General features: G+C 43.7%; 1 protein-coding gene across 1 annotated transcript; it reads left to right on the top strand.

Annotated features, from left to right (window-relative positions):
* CRB2 (crumbs cell polarity complex component 2) lies at window positions 1-27,464 on the top strand. Its single transcript, XM_059829064.1, has 12 exons — window positions 1-775; window positions 3,094-3,289; window positions 3,821-3,960; window positions 4,464-4,646; window positions 5,600-5,713; window positions 16,709-17,656; window positions 18,493-19,049; window positions 19,925-20,090; window positions 20,942-21,809; window positions 23,460-23,576; window positions 24,052-24,178; window positions 27,237-27,464. Exons 1-12 carry the CDS (start codon window positions 1-3, stop codon window positions 27,462-27,464), a joined length of 4,419 nt encoding a protein of 1,472 aa, XP_059685047.1.

Below are 27,464 nucleotides of genomic sequence, written 5' to 3' on the forward strand. Positions count from 1 at the left end.
ATGCGGTCATCGGCAGAACTTTCTTCTTTGGGGCTACGAATGCTGACTAACGAAAAGTCTCTTTTCTCAACAGGAACTTCATACTCTGAAAATGATAGCAGCTGTTCCTCATCCCCCTGTGAAAATGGTGGGAGCTGTAAGAATTTGGAAGTGGGTTACCAGTGCACCTGCCCCTTGGAGCCTGTAGCCTACACGGGCATAAACTGTGAACTCCTCTATGACGCGTGCATTAAACATGAGTGTCCTGCCCATACGACTTGCAACGGGACCCCAGGACTCCTGGAATATGAATGCGCCTGTATGCCTGGCTTCACAGGTATTGACTGTGACATTAACATTAATGAGTGTGAGAGCAACCCTTGTAAAGATCCTCGTTTTGAATGTGTAGATAGTGTAAATGGATACATCTGTAAATGCCAAACAGGACTGAATGGAGAAGGCTGCCAAACAGAAAGCTCTGTGTGCTCTAGCCACCCCTGCCTAAATAACGGGACATGTGTCGAGGGTCCTGGGGACTATACCTGCATCTGCCTGCCTGGCTTCACCGGGGCCAACTGCAGCGACAACATTGATGAGTGCGCCTCCAACCCCTGCCAGAACGGAGCCATCTGCCGAGACAGGGTGAATGAGTATAGCTGTTTCTGTGTGCCTGGGTTCCAAGGATACAACTGTGAAATAGACATCAACGAGTGTGCGTCCCGGCCCTGTAAAAACAATGGCACCTGCCTGAATGAGATGGATCACTATTTGTGCAAGTGCGTCCCCGGCTACACAGGTACCTTTCATGCTCGTGTACTAGCCGGGTGGTTGGGTTACGTCTCACTGTTTATGTAGTTCCACAATTTGCCTGCTGCTGCTGTCTCTTGTAGTGTTAGTAGCTGTCCTGAGAAGCTGTTGTTTTACAGCTATGAGACTAAATCTCTGTTGCACGACTCGTATTTCTGGAGTGTTTGGTACTGTGTGTGAATAATGGTGTAGGGCTTGCTGTCGCAGCTTCCAGGCAATAGCTGAGGCTTTGATTTCCATGGATGGTGTAGATGTTGAGGGACATGGATCTAAGAGTGGAAGTGGGTGGACTGTCTGAGACTTGAGTACTACATACAAAGTAGATGTGATTAGCTCTCTGTATGAAATTAAGGGAGATGTGCAAATAAAGAGATTTATTATCAGGAAATGTATACTTAGTGTTTCCAGGTATAACTTATCTCTGCCTATCAGCCCTGTAGTTCTAGTCTTGCAGGATTTCTCTGAGGGAAGTAGTCTTTTTGGAATAAAGTGGCTTTTAATTGGAGATATCTTCTCCAATTCTTTCACGCCTGACAAATGGTTTTTGGCGTGTGACATAAGTATCTCTTTTTTGTGCATCTGTGCTAATGGTGAGTCAGAGACTAATCTACACCTGTGAGTTATCTGTGAGGGAGGCAGTGGGGGGTTCTCTTTTCTCCAGCCCTGCTTATCAGAGTGGAATGCAATTGTACTGCGCCCATGACTGCCTGGTACCACCTAGCACATGAACTTTCTCAGCCTTCTTCGTTGTCACAGACTGAAGTGTTTAAAGAGTTAGGTTGCTGTGAAGGAATGCTGCTGATTAACAGTGGAATGAGGAGAAGTTACAACATCAGGAATGCAGTCCCTGATGCTGACTCACTCTCTGATAAAAATGAACAGAGATGAAAGAGGGAAAAAAGCAGAATTTCTGTGTAGGCCTTAAGATTACTACTGATTTTGTGTATCAAGCATAATTCTGTCTTTGCAAATCAGTTTCTTTTTTATCTTTATGCTGAATCCTCAATTCAGGATTGTGGGATTCCCCTGCCAAGGAAGCGACAAAATGACCCAGGCAGCTGGAGGAGCTTGTTGTGCTTCAAGTTATTCTGATGTCAAATATGAAGCACTAGATCATAAGGCAAAGCCTCATCCGGAGGTTCTAGCACCACTGGCTAGCAAGGCCAGGTTGTTTCCTGGTGCTTGCAGCTGGAATTTGGGTGAAGGAAGTTTTTCATGGGTATTGACGGGTTTGAACCAGCAGATTAGGGGGCCCACATTCCGTCAGGATTAGGATGGCCATGTCCACTATGTGGTGAGCTTTTGCCAGGAAGGGGAGATTAGATGGATTGGCAGGTGCCACTGTAATGACTAAGGTTTAGAGGTGATGCCAGGCCACAGACAACTCAAAATGGAATGTAGTATGGTAAGACAGTTGCATAGAAGTCGTGCAGGAGGTCTTATTCTGTCAAGGAAAGTTGAGACTTTGGACCAAAAATGCATGACTTGCTGTTATCTTCACTAGTAGTGTTGGAGCTAACACCTAATTTTTATTAGCGTGTCGTAATAAAATTACGTACTAATATCTAGCATCACTGTAATTAGCATTTTGCACTGCTTTAATGCTTTTTTTCTAGGTATCTCAAAGCAAGTTGAAAATATTTTTTAAACAAATGGAACAATGTTTTGGAGAAGCAGGTAGAGATCACTTTTCCCATACCCAGAATGCAGCTGCCTCTGATGTAGAACACTGGATATGATTAATAGCAACGCAACACAAGTGAAGAGTACCATGTCTAACTAAAACTGTAAGAGCTATAGCATATATAAAAATTTAAATAACACTGACCAACAGTGTGATTCTTCTTTTTCCATCCCTGTGCTCCCTGCCCTCAAAGGATCCCAAACCAAAACAGCTATCATTCGATTTTTAAGAGCTGTATGTAAGATCAAGATTTTATGGCTTACTCAGAAAATGGATGTTATTTGTGAAGTGCTGACTGATTGGCTACTTCAACAAACCTGAATGAAAGAGACTAAAGCTTTGCAAATACTGGAAACTGTTTTTTAGTTTTGATAGAAGACTAAAATCCAAAAGTCTAGGCAAAATAATATTGTTTGCAAACAAAAATTAAATGTCCTTAATTTGTAAGAATCATATACTGTTCATGAACTCCCAGTATTCTTATGGCAAAATTAGAACAGATCACTATGCTAGGTAGTTTGGTTTGATAACATGGCTTTTGTGATTCCAGCTCAGAAGTCCAGGCAGCACAGATATACTTTTCTGGATTTGTAACACAGATATTTCTCTGTTTTGTAACAAAGGTATGAACTGTGATGCTGAAATAGATGAATGTGATTCAGACCCTTGCCAGAATGGGGCCCTGTGCAATGATCATGTTGGGTTCTACACCTGCACCTGTGCACCAGGTTACCAAGGAAGCCAATGTGAGGTGGACATAAATGAATGTGTGAGCCAGCCGTGCCAGCACAATGGGACATGTCATGACCTCATTAACAGGTGAGAAATCAGTGTTGTTTGGGCAATTAGATACCAGAACTGAGCTACAGGTCTACTTAGTGTAACCTGTGAAAATTAGAGTAGAAATCTATGGGAGGAATTGGATATAGTGTTTTGTACGTCCCAGTGGCAGTAACAGAGTGATTTATGGCAATAAGTGAGAAGGCCCCTCCCAGCAGCAGAACTCCTAGGATGCTTAAAGGAAGGTAGGAAGAGATTCCTGTTATTGCTTCCAGCTGACATATCAGATACAAAGAGAGGTGATTTGCAGAGCATGAACAGCAAAGCCAACTGCTGAGAACATACCTGTGTGTCTGAATTTACCTTTTCACAGGTAAGGTGTGAACTCAGAGACTGCTGAGGATTGTCTGCTGTGTCATTAGTGTCGTCTGTTTGTGCAGATGGAACTTTTTCCTCTGCCCCACAAGTGGATATGAGGACTGACAGCTTAGCTCTGTTTGCTATTTCCTCATACTGGGCTTTGCAGTCAAATTAAGAACTTATGCATTGCTCTGTTTTGCTGCCCCACAGCTACCATTGTGACTGCAGTGACACGGGCTTCGAGGGGGACCACTGTGAGTTGGATATCCTGGAGTGTGCCTCTGAACCCTGTCTGAACAGTGCCACATGTGTGGAGGGAATCAAAAACTACAGCTGTGCCTGTTGGCCAGGTAGGTTAGAAATCTATTTTGCTATGCTGGCGTGTAGGCACACTGCAATGGAGAGCACATGCTAAATTGCTGTGTTGAAGAAATAAAGAATTAATGATCATACTGCGTGGTCCAGTGTGATTTTTTTTCTTTTTCCTTTTTTTTTTTCCCCCTCCATTGTCTGAAACAGTGAGGCTGCCACTGCTGCCCTTTACAGGCCATTCCAAGATCCAGTTGACCTCATTGCTGGGAAATGCACCGTGATTCTCAACCATAAAATTTTCTTTCTCTTTTCTGCCATTTTCCATCATGTGTTTTTCTATCATGAGGTAATGCTTTCCTGCGAATTGATTATTTGGCTTCTGCGTTTGACATAGTGGAGAAAGTGGAGTGCCCTGGGACTCCCTACTAGATGAGCTGCAGCGTCTTCTGGGTCTTATTCTCACCTTCAAGGCAGCCACAATATTTGGGAGACTAGTTCCAGTGAAGTTGTGTGTGATGTTGACACTGACGTCTCCCGGCAGGTTACACAGGGCAGCACTGTGAAAAGGATGTGGATGAGTGTGCAACAGATCCCTGTCACAACGGAGGTGTATGCTTTGAGCGATCCAACCAAGCCTATTATGGAACACGACCTGACTTCCCCAGTAATTTCAGCTATAGCCAAGCAGCTGGTTTCCTCTGTTGGTGCCAGCCAGGCTTTGCAGGTGAGCTCTGCAGTAAATGTTCATCCTGTCTGCCTCTGATAGATGCTGCATGGTTTGAGTATTTAGGAATGGAGCAATGTTATCTGTCCAACAAAAATCACTTAATGACTGGTACTTCGGGGGGGGGGGCATCCTGATGCATCAGGAATGTGCTGCTGTTCACATACTGTATGAATATATTGCAGACAGCTGTCCGAATGTCATTCTCTGTCCAGCAAGCCTGTCTCAAGGCTGAGGCAACAGCCTATGCACTTTCCAAGTGCTTTGATGAATGTCCTCTGGCTGTGCAGATGCCAGGGTGGTTTCTCTTTGTCAGTCTCTCATGCATATGGCAGAATTCGTCCCTACAGGATAGCTGTGAAACTCCTCATCAGAGGAAAATAATTCCCTGGAGTCCCAAAAAACTGTTCTACATGTTTCCTTGATGAGATGACTCTCATGACAGTAACTGTATAATCAGAGTGGGTAGGAGATGAGGGGGTTCTTGATATCTTGCCCTTGGAGCCAGAAGCTCTGTGGATGTTAAACTGAAATATCACCCTTTCCCTGGTTTATAGATATGTATAAAAGGCTAGATTTAGCAGCCAGGTAAATTCCCTGGTAGGAGGGGCTTAAATAATAATGCTTTATTCTTTTTTGAGAGAAAAATGGGAGTTTGGTCCAGTATTGCACAGACGGGAATGGTTCAGAAGTTCTGATCCTGCCACTGCTCCCTTTCATGACACTGGAAAATCATTTGACCTTTCCATACTTCATTTTCCCTAATTGTTTCAGTGATAGTATCTATTTGCCAGCGTGTCTGGAGAGACATGGTACAGTTCAAGAAATTCTTTTGCATTTTTAGATGACAGAAAAGTAGTGCAAAAAATTATGAATGCTGTTGTCATTCAGATTCTTTCCTTTGCTGATACACGTGTGCGCTTAAGATGCCTATTTGTGTTTCCACTTTAAAGGGGAGACCTGCTTTACTAACATTGATGAGTGTGAGTCCCAGCCGTGTCAGAATGGAGGGCTCTGCGTGGACCTTATTAATGGCTTCCTTTGTCATTGCCTACCAGGTTATTCAGGTAACATTGGTGAAGGGGGGGTGGCTGGAATCAGGTCCTTCTGGTTAACTAATGCTGAGCTGCTGCATTACTGCCTGGCTGCAGGACTGGATTCCAGCGCTGGGTAGCCCAGGCTGCTGAGAAGGACTGAGATGAGCTGTGGGGAGTGCAGTAGTGGTGCAGCAGGATGTCTGCAGTTCAGGGCTTAAATGCCATGGGAAAGCTATGTGATTTTGGTCAAGTAAGTTGATAGGTTATGAACTAGGTTATGAGACATAAGATCAACTATGTCGTAGAGTCTAAGATCAGAGTATCTAGGGGCTCTGTATCCTGGAGTGAAAGTTCACTGGGAGAACTGTGGGGTTTTTTATACACATACTGCGAAGGTGAACAAAACCAGCCTTCAAATAAAAAAAGGGGTGCTTAACATTCTAGTTGTCCCAGTCTACTGACTCTAGCAGATTGGATCACCAGCACATGAAACATCTGTAAAACATCTCCATTCCCTAACACCCCTGGATGATAAGAGCCAGTGATTTTTGGCTGAAGGCAGTAATCTGCTATGTTAAGAGGTCAAAAGGTCTTTGTGATGTGAGCGAACGAAGCCTTCTCTGTTTACAAGGGAATGGGGAGACTGGATTCTTACACAAATGCCCTGCCTGACCCTAATGCGTCTCAGTTTTCTAGCTGAGAAACTAGGGGATAGTGAATATTGCACATCAACTCTGTTGGGAAGGTACACTGCTGACTGATACTAAACTTCATCTTAGTTTAAAATACTCGTTCTCAGTCTTCTGCATCTTTAAATTCCGTATGTACTCTCTGTTTTGAGTAACTTAACATCAAAAAGTAGTTTATAAGATAGGTGGTGCCCAGCACAATCTTGTATTTATGTATTTTTGAGGTGGATGTAACCGTTCCGCAGTGTTACTAGGCTGCCATCTCGTGGGAAAGAGAAAAACTTGAAGCCAGAAGAAAACCTTGTCCCTTTAACTTCTTGCAACAGCAGGTAGCAGCATTCCAGAGACTGTCTTAGGCCTTTATTGCATGGGACTTTTCTGTTTTCCTTCTGTGGTCATAGTGGTTGAGCTATGTTGGTGTAACTCTGCCCAGCTCTTTCCTGGGAAGACCCACTACACAGGTACTTTCACTCCCAGAATCTCAAATCAACTCCTAGTTAACACCTTCTGTAACTGGGCTGAATTCTTTGTGGGGTATTCTTGCCTGTCTCGTTTGCTTTGGATTCCTAATTTAGGCTAGGCCAAGGAAAATTTGCTTTTGTAGCTGAGGTCTTTGAAAATAGTCTTTTATCTAAGCTCTTTATTGCTACTTTCTTGGGTAGTTACAATGCTGTACTGATGAACTGAGATCTTGTCCGAAGGATGGTTTAAAGTTTATCCTACTTGTCAGAATTCCCACTCACATATGTGCCCTGTTCCCTTTCCCTCCTTCAGTGCCCCAGCACCCTGACAGAGTTCAGAATTTCATTTTGCTTTGCCAAACTGCAGATCTGTTTAATCCTTTCCAATTCTTAGTGTGCTTATGGGCAGAAAAGCTGACAGAAACACAGGATGATGGGCAAAGGAGTGCTAGAGTTCATTCTGTGGCATTAAATTTGGGTTCATTAGTACTTGAAGGGGATTAGAAGCAGGTTGCTCTTCTGGATATTGCTTTTGCTAAAGGACTTTGTCTCAGCTGAGGTAGTTCTGACACATTAACACAGTGAAAGGCTGGGAGCAGTCTGTGAGATCAGTGAGTGCATGTGGAGGAGTGAAGCTGACAGGGAAATAATAGCAATTAATCTCCCCTCCTTTGTCAATTAATCCCAGTACAGTCATGCTGGGTAAACAGCTTATTACTTCATATTAGGATCACAGAACAACTTTGTGAAGCTTCCCATAATGTTTCTGTTCAAAACACATTTCTGTGGCAGCTTAGATCTGTCGTGAACTTGGGTTTAAGCTGCCTCCGCTGATTAAAGTGAACTTGCTACTCTGATGAAGAATGCTTTCTTGGGGCGGCAGGGGGTTCTTTCTGTGGTTTGGTGTGGGTTTGGGGTTTTTTTTTCCCCTTCAGTCTGAGGAATTTGGGGAGTGTTGGGATAACAATGTGAGTCAGGAGAAATTCTTTCTTTGCAAATTAACTACCTCAGTGCTGTCTCAGGCTAAGGCAGTGCAGGGAGATAAGCCAGCTCTCTCTGAAATGTAGTTGTTGCAAAAGTGGTCCCTCATTCCTGAGAGAACTACATAATGGGTCCTGAAGAGTCTGTTCAGTTGGTGCTTTGTTTGAGGGTGTACCCTGAGAGGATGTAAGAAGTATGAATCAAAAGATTGCATGGGTACTAAATGAAGTGAGAAGGAGAATGAATCTTGCATGGTTGTGGAAATGATGTCAACTGTGGTCAAGAGAAAAGGCATATTAGGAAAAGTCTGTCTTTTAGGAAAAAAAAACCCAAAATTAATTCTTTATTCATAGGAATGGTTTCAGTCCATCATGTATATACAAGGCAATAGTTTAGGCCAGGATGTGAAAAAGACAGGTACCTCCATTTGGAACGGGAACCGATTTTTAACCTGCAAGAATGCAATCATTTAAGTGGAATTTGGCTCACTCATTCTTTAAAAAATTTTTAAACGGCCTGAGCACTCCCACTCATATTTCCACTCCTGCTAAAGTTGCCTTTAGAAAGGCAGTGTCCTAAAACACAGTGCTGTGGCATTGGTCAGCCTCAATGAGAGGGGAAGAGCACCATCATTTCAGTTGCAGACATCCCTTGGCAGTGGCATCTTGTGATGATGGTAAAAATCTGAGCTTTTTTGTACATGGCTGAGGAATGCTTCTACTTTCATGAGAAATCGGAAGGTGATGTGGTGGTAAATTTGGGAGGGAATGTGACTGTGAATGTGTCTCAAAAGAATTGGAGTGCTTATTGACCGTTTTACTTTGTTCAGCCATAATGTCTTTGTCAATTTTCCTTAAAGAAGTAGGATACCTTCTGTGTAGCTAGCTGTAAATGTTTACTCTGTAAGTGTGCTAACCCAGATCAAATAGGCTTGAATTCCTGGGTCATGGGTCATGAAATAAACAGGAGATGCTTCTTCCTTCTAACCACCTTTGGATAGATTTAATTTTTTTGTGCAGGTATTTCTTGATGTCAGGTTTGTTTTGAGATGTAGCCTCTACAGAAAGGACAGCTAAAATGTTAAGATAGTAAAGAGATTAGAGGACTGTAACCCCTTCAACAGAATCCCTTTTGGTAAATACAGCTGAAGGGAGCTAGGGAACACTTTTTGAGACACCCCCCACCCTGCTTCCCTTCCATTCCACATTGCATCTCCCTTCTGCATCATAGCTCCGTGGTTAATGAGACCGTTTGACTTTCCTGTTATCTGATTGGAATGCTGCAAGAGCATATGCTTCAGTCTAGATCCTGCTTGTGTCTAGGTGTCAGGTGAGTTTTGATCAAAAGTGTCCTCTGAGATTCTGATGTTTGTGACTGCACCATCTGTTTTGAACTAGCCCTTTGCATAGATTTTTCTGACTACGGACAGCCTGAGGTATGCCAGCTCACCATGGTTAAAGACTTTTGAGAGGATTATTAGTGGTGGAGCAACTCTGATGAATTAAATTTGACTTCCTTACTAATCAAAACTGGTGAAGCCCGGCTTAACGTCATCTTTAGAATCAGGCCAGGCAAGTACTTGGGCAGAGCAGTGTCCCAGAGAGGCAGAAGAATTCTCCTGTGCATAGGTATGGCGAGATGGCTGCCTTCTAATGGTGTCTACCTGGAGAGATGACTTCAATATGTCAGATATTAGACTAGATTCAGTGTGGTGATTTTCACATAAAATCCTTATCAGCAACGTTTATTATTTTCAGTGATAATGGATTTGCTTGCCAGGAGGCCACTGCTTGCAGTATGTGAACTTTATACACTTTAGGCAGACCAAAGTTTCATTTCCTTTCCTTAAGGGAAGGCTAGCTCTTGAGACTAGGATGCATGTCTCTGAAGCCTGGAAAGAAATCCCTCAATTTCTGGGACTCATTTACCAACACAGTCAGGAACCCTATCCAAAGAACATGTGTGAAATTTGGGAATTTCTATCCAAAGTTCAGTCTCCAGTTTGTGACGTTTTTCTGCTAAGAACCCTCTGATATATTTAGTGTTCTTTATCTTGACCTTCTCCAAAAAGTTTTACGAATGGTTAGGAACAAAATAATTCTCTGAATTTAAACCCCATGACTGAATCTTGTAACTTGCATGATTGCCAGTGTGTGTAAGAACGGGGAATTAAAACCTCTGGAAAATGAATCCTCTGATCCTTTTAATTTCTTTAGAATCCTCTAGTTTCAAAGAACCTGAGCAGTTACTCCTCAGTTGTGTAGTTTGAAACAGATATTCAGTGATCCACCATTTTGGCTTATAAGAGGTCTTATTTAAGTATTTTATCTTGCATATATATGTACTATTTAGAATTGTCATGACTGTGTATTTCTCCATCCTCATTCTGTTTCTCTAAGAGAACCCTAGTCTGTATATATTCTTAAACTGATCCTGGGAAAAGAAGCAATCACAGTTTCTAATTAGTGATATTTCATGTAATGAATTTGAAAAGATGCAGTAGGGAGTCAGAATCTGTGCTGACTTATGCTACATGGATTTGGGTACAATATATTTCCAATCAGCAGTATACAGATAGACTCTGTGTGTGTGTATAAATCAAAATGTGGATCTTTTTAAAGGGCTTTAATGTTCTTCAGTCTTCACAGTTGTTATACTTTATTGTTGCAGTAGGCAGTTGAATGGGCACAAGCTATGCATTTGTCTTCTCTTGAACAGTAACAGAAGGGCCATACTTAATTAATATAGATATATTTAAAATCTGTGCCAGGATAGGCCTATGCATGCATAGGACCCGGATGTGACTGACTGAGAAGTTTTGACTCCAAACAAACACTCACCACATCCCTCCCACTTAAAATATCTGTAAAATTGACTGGCATGTTTGGATTGAGTGACATGAAGAAAGTAAAATAGCTACAAGAGTTGTTGGAATGCTTTCTTTTAATACCTTAGTGATAACTGCTAATGCAGATTCCAGACTCTGACATGTGGGAGTTTTTGTTTGCTTGGACCTGACATTGATACTAACAGAGACTCCAAGTTAGGGGAAACGTTCCCAGATAACATTTCTTCACAGAAATAAAAATCTTCTCTGGGTTCCTTACAAATGAAAGTACAATTCTGCCTCCAGGAACTTTACAATATGAAAGTAACCACATTTTTAAAACAAACAAACAAAAAACCAGAACCATGAGAAAAAAATGAGATTGAAACAGCTAATTTTATAAGGTTGCTAATGAGGAAAGAGAGAGTTTTGATTCTGCAGTCCCATGTTTGAACCAGTACAGTCAGCATAATGCAGGCAATTTCCTTCCGTTCAGTTTGACTTCAGAGAAACAGATCGCGGTAGTTAAACTTGAGACTTCTCTTCGTGAATATTGCAGAGTGGAAATGCTTGTGCTCACAAACGCACAGAATAGGGCACGTGGAGGAAGAAAACTACATGAAGTGCTGATCCCTGATTAAGTCAGTATTGAATGTACAGCAGGGCCCAGGTTGTACTCTGCATTTGGAGCTCTCCGTATTCGTATGGTTTGGGTATTACATTGGTGGAAATGCAGCTTTTTGGCTTAGGCTATAAAAAGAAAAATCCATATTTTGGCCTTATTCATGGAATTTGGCAGATTCACCTGGGAGGTGGCAAGGGCAAGAGATTGTCTCTTCGCTTTTTACTGTTGGAGCTAATGCCGTGGATACTGCAGGGTATTACTGTAATGCACTGAGTGAGAATACACTGCGAGTACGCATTCTTCGTGTCAGCACTGACAGAGGCCAGCTGGGGAGGGTTAGAGCAGGGCTGGATTAGATCTCACTACAGCGCAGGTCTCTTCTATATTGGCTAGTTTCATCTCCAATCCCTTTCTGTCTGACTGGCATCAGGGAGCGCTTACACACATTCTGCTGTTTCAGTCCAGCCTTTTTTGTCATTCCTCCCCCCATTCACCCCCATTTTTTTTCCCTTTACTGTCACAAATGTCCACAAGGAGTCGGCCATGAAATCTGTGCTGATTGGCGTGATCCTGAAGGGAATTTTTCTGCTAGCAGGTAATGAGATCTATACAGTAATTGCAATGTGTCCTGAATGTTTGCGTGCCTGCCTGGGGCAGGGAGCTGGTTGTGTGATTAGTGGTGGCTGGAGGCATGAGAAGGAACAAGAATTGACTAGAAAGGAAGAATGTTTTTATTTTGAAGAGACCTAAAGTTTTGTTTTGGAAACTTTAGGGCAAGGAATTTCCTTGTTGCCACAAGATGAATGCAGAGCTGTCAGCACACTCCGTGTGCATCTTTGCTACGATTCCGCCTTGCTCTGCGCAGTAATCAAATCCGGGGTGTTCCAAGGCATGGGTCCTTGTTTTGTACCCAGGTGTACTGTGTAAACACACAGCTGTCTCCCTGTTAGTTCTGTGAAACATTAGTTTTGCTTTTTACAGATGTTTTCACAATTTTCCTTTTTCCTTTAATGATCTAAATATTGAGAAATAGTTTTTGTTTTAACTCAGAGGACAAACCCTTTGCTGACCTATGCACTTCTCCATCTCCTCCCCCACCATCTCCTTGAGTAGTAGTGCACGGTGGGAGAGAGGTCAAAGCAGTGTGTTGCCATGGAAATGGCAGTAATTGTGCAAATTATAATTGTGTTGGGGTCCGTTTGTTGCAGCTAATCCTCTCTCTCCCCCCTCTCTCCCTCCCTTCCTTTTTTCTTTTGATAATAATAATACAAACCCTAATTAGGATGCACCGGGGAAAGGTTGCTAGGAATTCAGCTGTCTTACGGGAGAGGGCAAGCCGGTGCTGGCCGGGAAGCCCCACTGAACTCGCACGTTTCAAGACTGGGCCCATGAATAGACCTCGTCCTTCAAGTTTTTTTGGTATTGGACAGCTAAATTAGAGTATCTCTCTTCGTGTGTGCTTATTCTTCTAACATATGTGTCTGTTGAAGTATATGATTCTTAAACTGTATACAATGAATCATTGGTTAGCAGTCAGTAAATCATTACCTTCATTCAGGGAATGGCGAGCTGTATGGATTTTAATAACACCTGCATCTATGAAACAAGACTGCTCTCACCACATCGGTAACACTTTAGAATCTAGTGAATAGACTTTGTACGTGAAAATACTGCAGGCTGTTAAAGCTCAGCGACTTCTGAGTGTCTGTTTCTGACCCAGCCCCTGTGGGTTGTTAGCTTGGGACTGTTAGCTTAAACGCTGCTAAATTAACTGGAATGATTGAAAATACTTGTCTCCAGATAGCAGCCTTTTAAATAACACTTGTCTGATTTTCAGATAACAAGTTCCACTGATTTGCATTTGTTAGTCTTTAACTAGATAAGAAGCTCGTTAAACATTTTAGTCTCCTGATGATGTAATGAATCAGATTGGCAACATTGTTCTCACTATTGATAGTTCAAATGATAGTAAATGTTTGACTTAAGAAATTTAGAGGGAACGGAGAAGACTGCCTAGGAGTAACTTGGTTTTGTCAAATGGAGTTGTTTGCCCCCACCCCCCCTTTTTTTTTTTTAAATCTTCCTGAAAAGGGGTGCCTAAGCTTCTCTTGGAGAAACAAATTAGTTTTGAACTTCTTTTTAAAATCCGCTTTCTAGCAGGTTTGCAAAGACGCAACTGTTGATGTCTTGGAGAAGATTGGAATAATGGATATCCGAGAAATGATCTGTACTTCTGGATACTGTAATGGCCTATGGCAAAAATCTTATTTTTTCTGAAGTAGGGAAAAGTTCCTTTTTTTTGCTGGCATCCCCTTCTTCATTTACACTCTGTCATCTGCAGCCAAAACCCAAAATTACAGACCCCTCTGTGGCACTGGAATGAGCATCAAGGAAGCAATATGCAACAGAAATCTCCTTCTGCCATGTTTTGGTGTAACTGAAGAATTTGACAAACCAGAGATGTTCGAACAAAATTGACAAAAATAATTGGTGATAATGGAGGAGGAGACAGCAAGAGAGCTGGCTGAAGAAGGGTATGGTCACTGTGAGGCATGTAAGGAGTTAGTGATGTAGCACCAGGTAACTGTTCAGCAAGGGGTGACATTGGCTTCCACGAAAAGAATTGTTGTTAGCCAGATTTTTAGAACTCTTGCACAGTCTCCTCTGTTGTCTGTTTGTTTTAAAAACTGCTTCAAATTCAAATCTGGCACTGCACTGGTTTCTAGGAGAGCAAGAATATATTAGGTGTCGTTTTAGAGGCCCTTTCCTTTTAGTCCTGTGAAGGCCAGCTGTTTGCTGGCAGAAACAATGACAGCAATAAAGATGATGCTTGTGTTTTTGGTTCCTCTAGGAAGAGCTGCCCTCCTCTCTTTCTGCTGCTGAACATTTCCTTTGCCTGTTTGTAAGCTGTGAGGTTAGACAGCAGTGTGTAAAGACCTGAAGTGTGAGCTTATTCTTTTCACCCATTTCAAACAAATAATCTGAGAAATCAAACCAGCTGCATCCCATGGGAAAGCTTGGTGTTTAATTAGCCACCAGCCTGGGGTTGTGCACTCACCGTAGGGACTAATTTGCCACCTGGTGTGAAGCGCTCACCCCACAGGTGTCGGCTGGGAGGCTGGGAAACAGCCTAGGCAGGTGTTCCTGCTGCTGTTCACTGGAGAGCGCACACCGGCCGGAGGAGACACGGTCAGGCTAGGAATGTGATTTGGGAAAATGGGGCTCTCCACCCTGCCTCCCACCCTTCTCGGAAATGCAAAAATTCACGGCATCTCTTCTTTGTTATCCAAACCAATGCTATCTTCTCATTGCCCTGGTAAATATCAGCAACTCTGATCTGAAATGAGCAGCATCTCAAGGATCTGGGACTATACCAAACCTACCTTTCTGACGCCATTCAACAGCCTCTCCCCTTAAATCTGACTGCAAACTTGCCTCTTAGTTTTGAGAGCCCTCCCATCCACTGATAACTCAGAAAACCCACTCCACATAGTTCTACTGCTCTACTGATATTTTCTTAATTCTAGTTGAAGTCTTCCCGTCTTCTCCCAGACTGGGATTCTCCAGGCCCAGAGATGTCCATTATATTCTATTTATTTCAGCACATTTCCTTCAAGTGTGGCCATAGCTTTGTGCTGAAATCTTAATTCTATCCTTGCCGCTTCCTTTACGGGTAAGATCACACCCCAGGTTCTGTGTGCTGAGCAAGCCCAGCATTAATAGCTGGAGAAAAAAGGCTGTGCTGAGGTAGTATTAGCTACTCTGAATCTGTCCATCAGCTGAGCTTTTCTTCAAGGCAGACTTTATTGGCCAAATCCAGCGCTTTTCCACAGGCACTAAACAGAGCAGTTCTCTTCTAGTTTATGTCAGTAGAGAGCTATGTCCTAGAGGAATCCAAGGTAGTGTTGCCTACAGAACAGCTCTAGCATAGCTGGAAAGCGCAGAATTACCAGCGCCTTCCATTTCTCTTTCAGTGCTTCTCAGAGCTTCATACGTGTTATGTCCCTACACTGATACAAACCGACATTTTGGAGCTGGAAGCTGGTGTTGAGTCTTCGCCTATCTGCAGAGATAGTGCTGGTAACAGGAACTAAACACTGGGTCTGAAAAGAGTAAAGCAACTTGGTTAGACAGCCGGGTACTAGGTGTTTGTGCAAGACTGCCTGTGAGGCATTGCTGGAGCATGAGGGTGGACAATCAATCAACGCATATATTCAGAAAGCCTGTATCTTTGCTAAGGTGTGTGGGTTTGGGGTTTTTTTGGGGTTTTTTTGGTTTGTTTTTTTTTAAATAACACATCAAGTCCAGCTCCAGTGCTCCTAATGCCCCATCTCCCCTCATCTCTTTCCCTCAGGCAACTCTCTAATCTCTTTGACACGCACATTCTGTCTAGTGGCTTTTCTTTACAAATGTCTTTTGTGTTTTGATTCCCCTCCTTTGTGTGTGAATTCCTTCTTTTTCTTTCTGCTGTCCTCGTTGTGCTTGCTAGCTAGATGCAGCATGTAATGCTATTAGATTGGGATAATCCATGCTTGGTTTATCTGTGTGACTGTCTCTGAAGATTAGTGAAAACCAATGTTATGGGCTAGATAAAGTGAACTGGTTCAGAAGGGCTCTTCTGTCAGTCTGGAGATGCTCAGGAAAATGACAGCAGATTTTCATTAACCAGATTTGAGTGTAATGTCTTGTAATTTACTTGAGCCCTGTTTGGGATACATGTGCCTCAAGGAGATGGACGAACTGCAATGCAGTACTTCTTACCCAGTTCACTTCTGCAGGACTGGACAGAACTGAAACCAGCTTAGTGCAAGTATGGCAAAGTGCCTGTGCACCATGTTTTGTTTGTTGTTTGGTTTGGTAATGTTTTGTGAGTGTTTTACAACTGGAGGGTTTTTCTGGGGATTTGAATTTTCTTAACTGAGGCATTCCAATAACTACCCTGGCTAGTGATCCATTTTGATGCTGTCTGCAGCAATGGTGCCTGGAACATGCTCCAGTCAGATCTATAGACTTAATTTGAGTTTCAACATACCAAATCTGTGTACGAAAGAAGCATAAAATCCTTGTCTGTGCTATTTTGTCCCTTTAATATCCTCTGCATGTTGATTACTTGTGGTGTTTGAGACTGTCTGGGAGAGGACAGTAGAGTCTGTTGGATAATGTAGGCTGACTGGCTGAAGCTCTGTAAATAGCACCTTCTTTGCAGCATTTGGGAGGACAGCACAGAAGAATGTTTTTCTTGCTCTTACGTTAGTGGTAGGCCACTCTGTAGTGAGCACGGGGCTTCTTGCTGGCAGTTCTTGGTCTTTTGGTGGTTTCCTGAAGAGAACGGCTTAGAGAGCAGCGGTGCTGGGGAGGGCGGTCTGTGCCTAGCAGGCTTGCTCTGGGGAAGGGAGTCACAATCCCCTGCAGTCAGATCCCGTTTCTAAATCTCTTTCGCAGGTGTGGAATGTGCTGTTAACATCAATGAGTGTGATGAGGGTCCCTGCAAGAATGGAGCTGTCTGTGAGGATGGCATTGCTGACTATACCTGCCACTGTGCCCCTAGCCAGGATGGCATTGTATGGGGAGGGAAGAACTGCTCTGTCAAGCTGACTGGGTGCCAGACACATGACTGCCAAAATGAGGCCTTGTGCATCCCAACCTACCAAGCTGAGAGCCATGGCCACCTGTGCCAGTGCCAGCCTGGTTTCTATGATGCCACATGCTCAACACCAACAACGTTTTCCTTTGCTTCCAGAGGGTATCTCCTCATTGAGCTGCCCGTGAACAATCAGAGCAGGAGGGACGTAGCAGGAGATCAGCTTGCCAGCGTGTCCCTCCGGTTCCGAACCACCTTGCCCAGCGCTATCCTTTTTTACCGAGGCCATGAAACTGAATACTTGTTCCTGGAGCTCTTTGATGGCATTCTGCATGCAGGACTGAAGAGGGACGATGTTGGGTATACGCTGCTCCTGGAGGGGCTGAGAGTTGATGATGGCCAGTGGCATAATGTTGAAGTTGTTCTGCACAGCACTGTGCAGCTAAAGCTCTGGCATGACTCTTGTGATGCAGGTGTCTGCCTGCAGAACTCTCCAGTCCCACATGGCACTGCTTTGATCCCGCATGCCTTCCGGAACACGTATGTTGGAGGTGCTGAGGATCCAATGGCCAACAACACACGTAGCCAGCAAGGCTTTGTCGGCTGCCTGGAAGACTTTCAGGTGGACGCTGAAGCTGTGCTCCCGGTGGATCTGCCTGAGGGTGAGTCCTCCCCAGTGAAGCGGGGCTGTGACCGGACAGAGTGGTGCCTCTCCCAGCCCTGCTTTCATGGCGGGCTCTGTGTGGATCTTTGGGCAACCTTCAGGTGCGACTGTTCCAGGCCTTACGGAGGCTCAGCTTGCTCATACGGTAAGTGCCGCATGATGTACATCTGCCAGCTTCTCTGTCCATCAGTGCTTCCAAAACACTGCATAAGCACTGGTGCTAGCTCTGGAAGCAGTGTTTTCTACTTGACCAGTGAGAAAACTAAAGTAAAACCCTCTGTAAATAAAATTCCTATTGATCCCTTTTCTGTCACTTGCTCCTGCAGGAATGATTGTCAGTTTTATGGTGCAGATATTATTCCTTGTTGAGCCAGAGGCTCTGACTTCATCTTTGTATCAGATCTATGTGATTGCAGGAGGGCAGGGAAGTTGTTTTACTGTGAAAAGTTGATCTTGAGCTTCTGAGTTAAGGATGAATAGGAATGTATTGCTTTATAGATAAAAAGCAAAGTGTTAAAGGAAGCTCTTTGATAATTTTGAGTTAGAATCGTATCTATTTGCATTTTTTTGTTCCTGCAAGGCTTACATTTTCCAGTTTTTGTTTCACTCCTGAGCCCTAAACATGGGAAGTACAAAGTTGTTCTGCTGTTACCACCAAATTTACAAATTTTAAAAGCAACTTTGTAGCTTAAAAGTCCTTGAGTAAATCTGCTAGGTGGCAAGGACTCTGCTAGACCTGTTTTTTCCCTCTTCTGCTACTTGGGTGCTTGAATTCATGGACTCCAGAGAAAGCGAGGACACATTGACCTACTTAATTTCGCAGACCTCTCTGGGGAGAGAGCATAATTACAGTGATGCATGTTGAAAATGTTGGGACGAAAAGGTCTTGCCCCATTTATACGGAGTTGCAGCTTAGAATATCCCTGTGCCAGTTGCATTCCCCTTGTCATTGAACTGATGTGTGTTTCTTTTCTCTTCCAGAGCGCCCAGCAGTGACATTTGGCCTAGAGAATTCCACCAGCTTTGCCTCTTTCACCCTTTCTGATAGCCTTGGTGCAAACTTCAACATCTCCTTTTTCATTCGTAGTCGGAAACCTAACGGTTTGCTGTTGCAAATCAGCAATGAAACTGACCCCTGCCTCACTATATACTTGAAGAATGGCAAGCTGAAGATAGAGATGTTATCTACAGATACTGTGACGTTTCCAGAAAATTTAGTTGATGGGAGAAGACATCTGGTAGCTCTCTCTTTCCAAGGAGGAATTGTTGGTACACACCAATCAGACGCATATCTGGAGCTAGGACAGCTCGTAGCAGGACCTCTTTTAGCTGGTTATGAAGTCTATATTGGTGGACATCCTAACGCAGACAGCGCTGATATGTGGGGAGGCTATTTTAAAGGCTGTTTACAAGACATCCAACTGAACAGCCACCAAATACAGTTTCTTCAGGTTGAGAATGACAGTCTGCTACAGGAACTCAATAGGACTCAAAATGGTAATCTTGTGAATGGTTGCATCTCTGACAACACCTGCAAGGTACGATGTCTCTGGTTTGTCTCTACATGCGTGCAGTTGTTTAGTATAGTTCTGCAATTACAGAACACTTTGACTCCTGCTGATATCGGGAAGATGAGAAGTTTTTTAAGTATTGAAGGACAGTGGTCCCATATGCTCCTACTTCACTCAATATTCTACATGCAACTTAAGCACCAAGTTTTCTCTAGCTCCCCTGTACTTTTTGTAGTTTGTAGAACTTGGGCAGTCCTGCTCTTGTGCTGCCTACCTCTGTTTTGCCAAGCCCACACGTGCTTCCCAGACTCCACCCTCTAACCAGTAACCTTTCCAGCTCCTCCCGTCATCCTGTATCAATTGCACAACAACCTCTTCCCCCAGGAATTCCTCGCTTTGGTAACAACAGTTCAAGGAAACATCTCCATGGTGCCCTTAGATCAGAAGCTGTCTCTCCTTTATGCCACACCTGAAGACGGGGAGGCCATACTCCCTAATTTTGCCCTTCTTGCTCATGGTGCTATAAAGTATTGTCACGCCTCTGGTATTAGGTGTGTCCTCCTAGTGCCAGAACTTTGTGAGGTTTTCAGGAGCATTGCAGCTTGTTTCATCTGTTTCTCACCTTTGCTTTTGTGCTTTGTTTTTTTCCAAATTGATGGAGCTCTGCCTAGGGAGTTTCTGTTCATCAGCAGTGCACACAGGGAGAGGCAGGGTCTCAGGAACTGCTTGTACAGAGACCCTTCTGCTTCCTTCGCTGTGTTGAGTCACTATTTTATTTACCCTTCTTTCCTGATTCAAGCACTGCTTGTACTTACCTTCGTTGTCACATTTCCTTCTACCAAATTCTCTCAGATCTGAAGATGAATTATGCTGCTCCTAAATTCCACTATTTTGTTTTTCAGTCTGAACCATGTCAGAATGGTGGCAGATGCATTGTCACTTGGAATGATTTCCATTGCAGCTGTCCAGCAAATTTCACTGGGAAATTTTGTGAAGAGAGAGTCTGGTGTGAAAGTGACCCGTGTCCTGAAGCTACCACCTGTATAGATGTTGTAGCAGGATATGTGTGTAAGTACTGTTCTCCTGCTTATGTGTTGGTAAAATCCTTAATGTTCACTGTCTATAAGCAGTATTCCTAGTTTGTACTGTTGCAATAAATATAAACACAGGCTGCGAAAAGGAAACTGGGAATGATGTCCAGGTACACGCACTTGCAGGCAGCAGGCACTTTATGCATTTACCACCAGGTTCTGATAGAGCAAAATGGTACAAAAAGATGTTTTCTTCTGTTACTTTGACTTGATCGGGGAGGAACCTGTCCACTTTTGTGGAGTGATTGCCGACCTTATTATCATTGCTGTGCAAGGACCATCCTGCTCTCTGTATTGTTCAGCCATTTTTAGACTCTCAGGTTATTTCAGCAAGTAGGACCCAATTAAGTATTGCAAATGTGTCTCAGCTTTCTCCTAAGACAGAACCATGGTGAATGAAGAAAACTAGTTAGCTAATGAGGCCCTGACGTGGAGGGAGTGTTGTCTAGTGGCTAGAAAGTGTCCTGGAACTCAGGATGTTGGGGTGTTCCCAGCTCTGCCACTGGCCGCCTCAGCAGCTTTGGAGGTATTGCTTTCCTGACTTAACGTTCTAGTTTTTCTAGCAGTAAAAGGGGAATAGTTGTATTTTTGTGCAGTGCTGTGAGACTGATGAGTAAAAATCGCTACACGAGAGCTGGATATTATTAGAGGTAAAATTGTAAACAGGAAGAGCTTTAAGGATGCCAGCAGCTAGGCCTGTAATCCTACTCACACTAAGCTTACATGATTCTTAAGGGAGAGAACCTGCCAGGAGTTTGCCATTGGTCTGTCTCAAACATGACACCAACTGTCTTTCAAATCCCTCATGCTCTACCCCTTTATTTATAGGTCTGGCTAATGCAACATTTAATAGTTATGCTGCCATTGAATTTACCACCAATGCATCAGTGACTAGAACTCTGAGCAGCCTCCATGTGGATTTCAGAACCAGGGATGAAGATGCTGTTTTGCTTCGGGCTGTGGAAGAAGTGGATTCCCTCCAGATAGCCATTAAGAACTCCTCCCTGCTTGTTGACATCAGGAGTGGGAATAGCATCGAAGGTATCAGCTTCCTGAGTCAGAAGTCTGTCACGGACGGTGCCTGGCACACCATCTCTGTGTCTATGGAAGAGCCATCTGCACTTTCTTCTAGATGGCTGGTTCGTTTGGATGGGTCTGTTAATATGACTCTGCAGGGAAACGCTGGGAACTTGGACTTCCTAAAGAACAATGCACTGATTGTTCTAGCTGAAAATTTCACTGGCTGCCTAGGACAAGTGAAGATAGGGGGGATCTACCTGCCGTTCACTGCCCACCTCTCGTACCCCCAGCCAGAACAGTTCCAGCAGTCCAGCAGAAGGACCATCCAGCTGGGCTGCACTGGGGCCGATGTTTGTGCTTCTAGCCCTTGCCTCAATGCCGGCACCTGCGAGGACTTGTTCAATTCCTTCAGCTGTGCCTGCAGTGCTGGCTGGGGGGGGCTGCTGTGTGAGTCTAACATTGATGACTGCCAGTCAAGCCCATGTGTTCACGGGGACTGTGTCGACGCAGTAGCAGATTTTCAGTGTGAATGCTTCCGGGGATTCATTGGGAAGAAGTGTGACATCAACGTTGATGACTGTGTGCGGCACCAGTGCCGAAATGGAGCTACCTGCGTTGATGGTGTTTATGGCTACTCCTGCAAGTGCCCTCCTCAGTACTCGGGACCTCGCTGCGAGTAAGTGCCCTGGTTGGTTTGATGCAGGGGTCAGAGGAGCCCCCATATAAGTTGCAGTTTTACTTTGGGACACTTTGGGAAAATTTTTCATTTCAAGTGTCTGGTGGGTAAAGCACTTAAATTCCACTCTGAACTGGAAGGTGCTGCCCAGGTCCGAATCCTCACTGAAAGGTCTCAGCCTCATATAGGATAAGGATCCTTTCCTTTTGTGTGGGTTATCCCCGTGCTACATTTAAGAGCTGTTTAAAGTTGCAAGTACTGTAGCATGTTGTCACTTCCCTCTTGCATTCCCTAAGAAAATCATCTTCTCCAGGATTTGTCTCCCCTCTGGCGTATTCCTGTATTGATTTAAAAGAAAACAGAACAAAAAAAACCCCACTGGCCTGCTTATGAAATGAAAGGAGCCTCCCAGCCCCCGGGACGATGGAGCAGGCCCTATTCTGAAGTTTCAGGTGCACTGAATGTCCTGGAGTGATACAAATGGTCCCAGCGAGGATGGGTTCCTGGGCAGAGTGCAGAAGAGGGACAATCTAATCTCTGCTGAGAATGCTGTTTTTGATAAACCTTTGATGCTGGGTTTATAGAGATTACCTGTAGCAGGAGTTCCTAATTGCGTTATTTTTGCTACTAGTGGTACACAGCCAACTTTCAAACGATACTTGGCCTGCCTGTGAGCAGGATGCTGCCAGTGCTAATGAAGGTGCCCATAGCTACTACCTCTGCAAAAACAAGCCTTACCCTGACAAATATTTTCCTGTAATATTATAGGTAAAAATACATATGCAGTCCTAGACTGATTAACAGCATTCCTTCAGCCAAGGGCTTGGTTGTATTTTGTGACATTGGCCCTAAGACTAAAGGCATTGTTTCTGTGTATTGGTTAAAAAAAAGTCTGTTTGAGTATCCTGCTCCTTATCAAATGCGTACCGGGAGAAAAAAGTTTCTTTACCCATCACCTTACTGCCAGTACTGCTTAGCAGTGCACATTTCATGATCCCTCCATGGAGCTCATGTAAAATTTGGTGGGAAATCCATACGGAATCAGGAGGAGGGCTGGGTTTTTTTGATAAGGTCTATATTTATAACATTTGTATTAGTTTGGAAAAAGTCCAGCATATTTTAGTCACAAATGTATGTCTCATATCAGTAAAGGAAATAGGAATCGACATGTTACTTCGACTTCCATCTACTTGTGCATGTTCAAATTGAACATTGAGATAAATACTTAACGTGGCTGAGCTTCAGTTATCCAATATACCCAGGTTGAATTTCCTGTTGTTCTTATTTCATTCTGGTGTTGACAGTTATCCTGTACTTGCATTATCCGTTTTGTGGCCTAGCTGTGCTGCAGTTTGGTATTCCAACAGTATCCCACCTCTGTATTTTCATCAGCAAGAATAGGCAACTATGTGAGAAAAGTCCTAGTACTGATACAGCTCCTGCATATTCTCTGGGCACACTCAAAGTAATGCTCTGATATTATGGATGATTTCTGAGACTATTCCCTTCTCCATTTGTGCCAAACTCCTTCCTAGAACTTCCAATGACTGTGCTTACGACCCTCGCCAGCCCAGTCTCCACTGAGCCTGAGTACACTTTCGCCTTCCCCAGAAACCGGTTGCTTTAAAGGCCGTCTCTTGCTTTTCCCAGGTGGCCGTTCCCACCTCAGCAATGTGGTAAGAACTTCACCTGCCTGAATGGTGGCAAGTGCGTCACCGAGACCTGGGGAGCCAACTGCACTTGCAAGCCAGGTTTCACTGGAAGGAAGTAAGTGCTGTTTTTCTGATGCCTGCAAAGGGGCTAGTGCTCCGATTCTTACATCGGTGGGATAACTGAGCAGGTTTGAATCATCCTCTTACATATCCTTTTGCCATTCAAACAACTGCTCCAAAACTGTAAACTAGCTGTTATTTTTAGAAGAGGGGGCCTTGATATGATCCTGCTGACAATACCAATTTTTGCAGCGTGAACTGCTTCCAAGTCATTCTTGTGCCTCATGGGAATTCATTAACTGTGCTAGAGACCCATACTGGCTTCAATCATACAGAAATGACAAAAGGAGGATTGGTATGAATGGGTAAAACTTTCATGTTGTTGGACCCTGGAGAAAGCACCTGAAAAAGATGCAACAGGAACTTTTCAAGTAAATGGGGCATTTGTAGGCTGTATGATCTTGTGTTCTGTGGCAGAAGAACTATATCTGAGAAATTTCGTTTAATTCTAAATCACTTTTCCTTTCCAGTTGTCAAATTAATATAAACGAGTGTGAGCCAAACCCTTGCCAGAACGGAGGTACGTGTCAAGACTCTGAGAACAAATACGAGTGTTTGTGCAGTGCCAGCTACACGGGAGAGCGCTGTGACATTAATGTAAGCACTTCCCTTCACTCGTGGAAGCCCCTGTCTATTCTTCCAACCTGTGCGTTGTGAGGAGCAGCAGAAATAGGCTTAGCAGAGCCCTTGGGTACCGGGGTGTTAGTGACTCTGCCTGCATGTTACATAGTCCCCTGCATGTGTCTTGGCTAACGCACGCTGGTAAGCACAGCGAGGAAATCAGCTGCTACCAAAGAAACCTGAAGTGGGAAATTATGTTTTCTTTGCAATGCTGTTGCACGTCAGTCTCCAGCATATAACCAACTGCAGCAAATACTTTGCAGTATCTGCGTGGGCTGCCTTATACTTTTCAGGGCTGTCTCTGCAACTTTCCTTAGGTTTTATGATTCCTTGGACAGTAATCAAAGTATTGCAGTTGGACCTGTAGAAAGGAGATATAAGTAATATCTCCCCCACAGTTTCCCGGAGAATGGAATTTCAGCTGGCATTTTATCTTGGATGAGATAGGTACAAAGCACCTTCCCTCTCCAAAAGTCACCTGGGCAGGAATGGGTGTGTTTGGAGAAGGGAAGTCAGGTGAAGTCAAGCTAAAAGTGATTCAAGTACAAGTAAAAAAGTAGCATCCTTCATCTGCTGAGTCTGCTTCTGACCTGATGGGCCTGGTGGATGGGCAGTCCCAGTGGTGCTTTTCCTTTTCTGCGTAGGCAAAGCATTGCTGTTTGAGGCTGAAATCCTTCCTCTGTGGAAGCTGTTAAACCATACACTTGCTTTTTCTCTGTAAAGCTATTGCATGGAGAGGTAGCTTGTCTGGTAACCTGGGAATGTACTAACCCATACTGCATGGAAAAGGCTGTGTGCCGAGGTGGGGTTTGCTGCTGTTGCTGTTACTAAGGGTTCTGTAATGCACGTGCCACGAGGTCACTCCTGACATTTGCCGTTTGCATGCATAGACTCCTTCAGGCATCTCTGTCTCCTCTGTCCCAGGGCATTTCTTGTAGATTCCTCATATCCGTTTTCATCATCCCCATTACTTTTTGCAGAACTGTCTGTCTTTTCCCTCGAAAAAGGCCAGGGCCTGTGGTGGGGGGCTGGGAGGAGGACATGGTATGGCTGTTGGCCGTGTTTGCTATTGACGATAGCTATAGAAGCGCAGGGCTGTTAGCTGCGCCCTTGTGCTCTTTCTCCCTCCCACCACCAGCAGCAAGTACAGAGCATGCAGCAGGCAGTAGGGTGCACTGCTAAAAACTCCTGTAGTGTTGGTACTGTGTGACTAATCGGCATGCTGTGCAAAACTAGAACTAACCCCTAGCCCATCGCTTGAGTTTTGGCAGGCCCAGAGAATCAGCTTGAACTTCAGCCATTTGAAAATGGCAGAAGGACATCCAGGTACTGTGGGAATATTCCTTCTGTGCTGTGTTGCTTTGTGACATCAGCATAGACTGTATGGCATCCAAAAGCTGTAAATAATCAAGCTTGAATTCTTTTGTTTTTACCTGTAAGGTGGCAGATACTATCGTTAGCAATAAGAAATACTTCTTATTTTTAGGCTTATTGTAATTTTAAAGCTTTCTTTAATGACAAAAATTCCGTAATTTTTTAAATTCTTTGTTGTTGTGTTCCACACCATCCTTAATTCCACCAGAATCTAAAGAATACTCATTCGGGTACATTTCCCTTCTCAGTACTTGGGCCTTGTATCGTCTCCATCTCCCATCCACGTACTGACCTTTCTAACATCCTCCCCTTCCTGCTGCAAGTTGTCTTCAGGTCTCTTTCATAGCATTTTTATATAGTGTGGGCATTAAAGTATGTGCCTCTGTAATTTAAGAGTTTTGAGCTAGAAATTCAATGAATCTAGTATTTGCCATTCACTATTTAAATTATTTAAAATCTTTTGCCCTAGGATTTCATAAAGTTCCTGCAAGGTATGTCGGGTCTTGGTTTTGTGTCCTTGTCTCTCCTCTGGCTTTGAGATTCATTAACTGTTAAGCCTGAAACTTACTGCACCTCCCTGTCCCAAGATCTTCAAGGAAGTGCTGAATCACAAGTCTGCATACAGTCTTGCTGCGATGGATAGTTTAATAGCTAAATAAATTCTCTACCTTGCCATCGGAGGCATCATTGAACTTTTTTTTTTTAGTATCATTCCCCTGCTCGGGGAAATTTTCTGGAGTTACTGAAAATTCACATTACTCTGCATTAACTTTATAGTTTGAAATTTTTTTTTTTTGCAACACTGGTTAGATCTTTCCTAGTGACACCAACGTATTTTAGTCTGATATTGGTAAGGAGACCCCTTAAAAGATTTCCACTGTGGAAGCTGGATGTACTGGCATTTAAAACTTAAGGGGCTGTCCTGCTGTGAAAAACCGTAAGCAGAGAGGAGAATATGGAGCATGCGATATTATTTGGACAGTTTCACCTCATCTAACCATGTCTGAAGTGTCGCTCAGACTCTTCACTGCTGTTCTTCTAACTGTAGCGAACAGCTATGTGATATCTTCATTAGCAAGCGGCGTGCAAGGGACAGCTTGCTTTGTAGCGATTTTGTAGCTCCAGGGTTGGTCCCATAAATTGTCTGTGTTTAGTTTTGCTGTCTCCATGCCGGTTAGCTGCCCACCTCAGTAAATCCTCTCTTTTCTTCCTTGTGGTAATTCTGTCCGTGTGCCCTGCATGAATTATTGTAATGGCATTAACTGTTCATCAGTCAGTCTCTGTTTATAACTCTGCCCTGTTGAGATCAGCTTCGCCAAAGCTGCCAGTTCAAGTGTCATTGACGAGTGTTACTAGTTTGGAATTGGAAAGAAAAATTCAGAACGTGTTACTGTCTGATCTTTGTATTAAAAATAGTCCATTTAAAAAAAAAAAAAGTTTGATAGTGTTTTGCTGAGAGATTAAAGAATGAACGTAAACATTCTCTGTGCAGGTGCCCTCAAGCCCTGTATGCGTTCCTTGCTTGTCCTTTTCCATTCAGGTACAGATCTTCTGCTTTTTAAAACTTTTTTTTTCCTCTAATCTGACCATTTTGGGTTCTTAGAGTTAAGTTATTGTAACCACTGGAGTTTCATTGTTTCTCCATTAATTTGTTTTACAGAAAGGGACTCCAGGTGCTCTCTTCCCCTCCCCACTAATTGAAGTAGCTGTCCCTGTAGCCTGTGGCTCTTTACTGCTACTCAGTATTGGTCTCATATTCATGATTCTCACTGCAAGGAAGAGGCGCCAATCAGAGGGAACCTACAGTCCGAGCCAGCAAGAAGTGGCAGGAGCTCGGCTGGAGATGGACAGTGTCCTAAAGGTGCCACCTGAAGAGCGGTTAATATAG

Source organism: Gavia stellata, chromosome 24, assembly GCF_030936135.1.
Source record: "Gavia stellata isolate bGavSte3 chromosome 24, bGavSte3.hap2, whole genome shotgun sequence".
Lineage (NCBI taxonomy): Eukaryota > Metazoa > Chordata > Aves > Gaviiformes > Gaviidae > Gavia > Gavia stellata.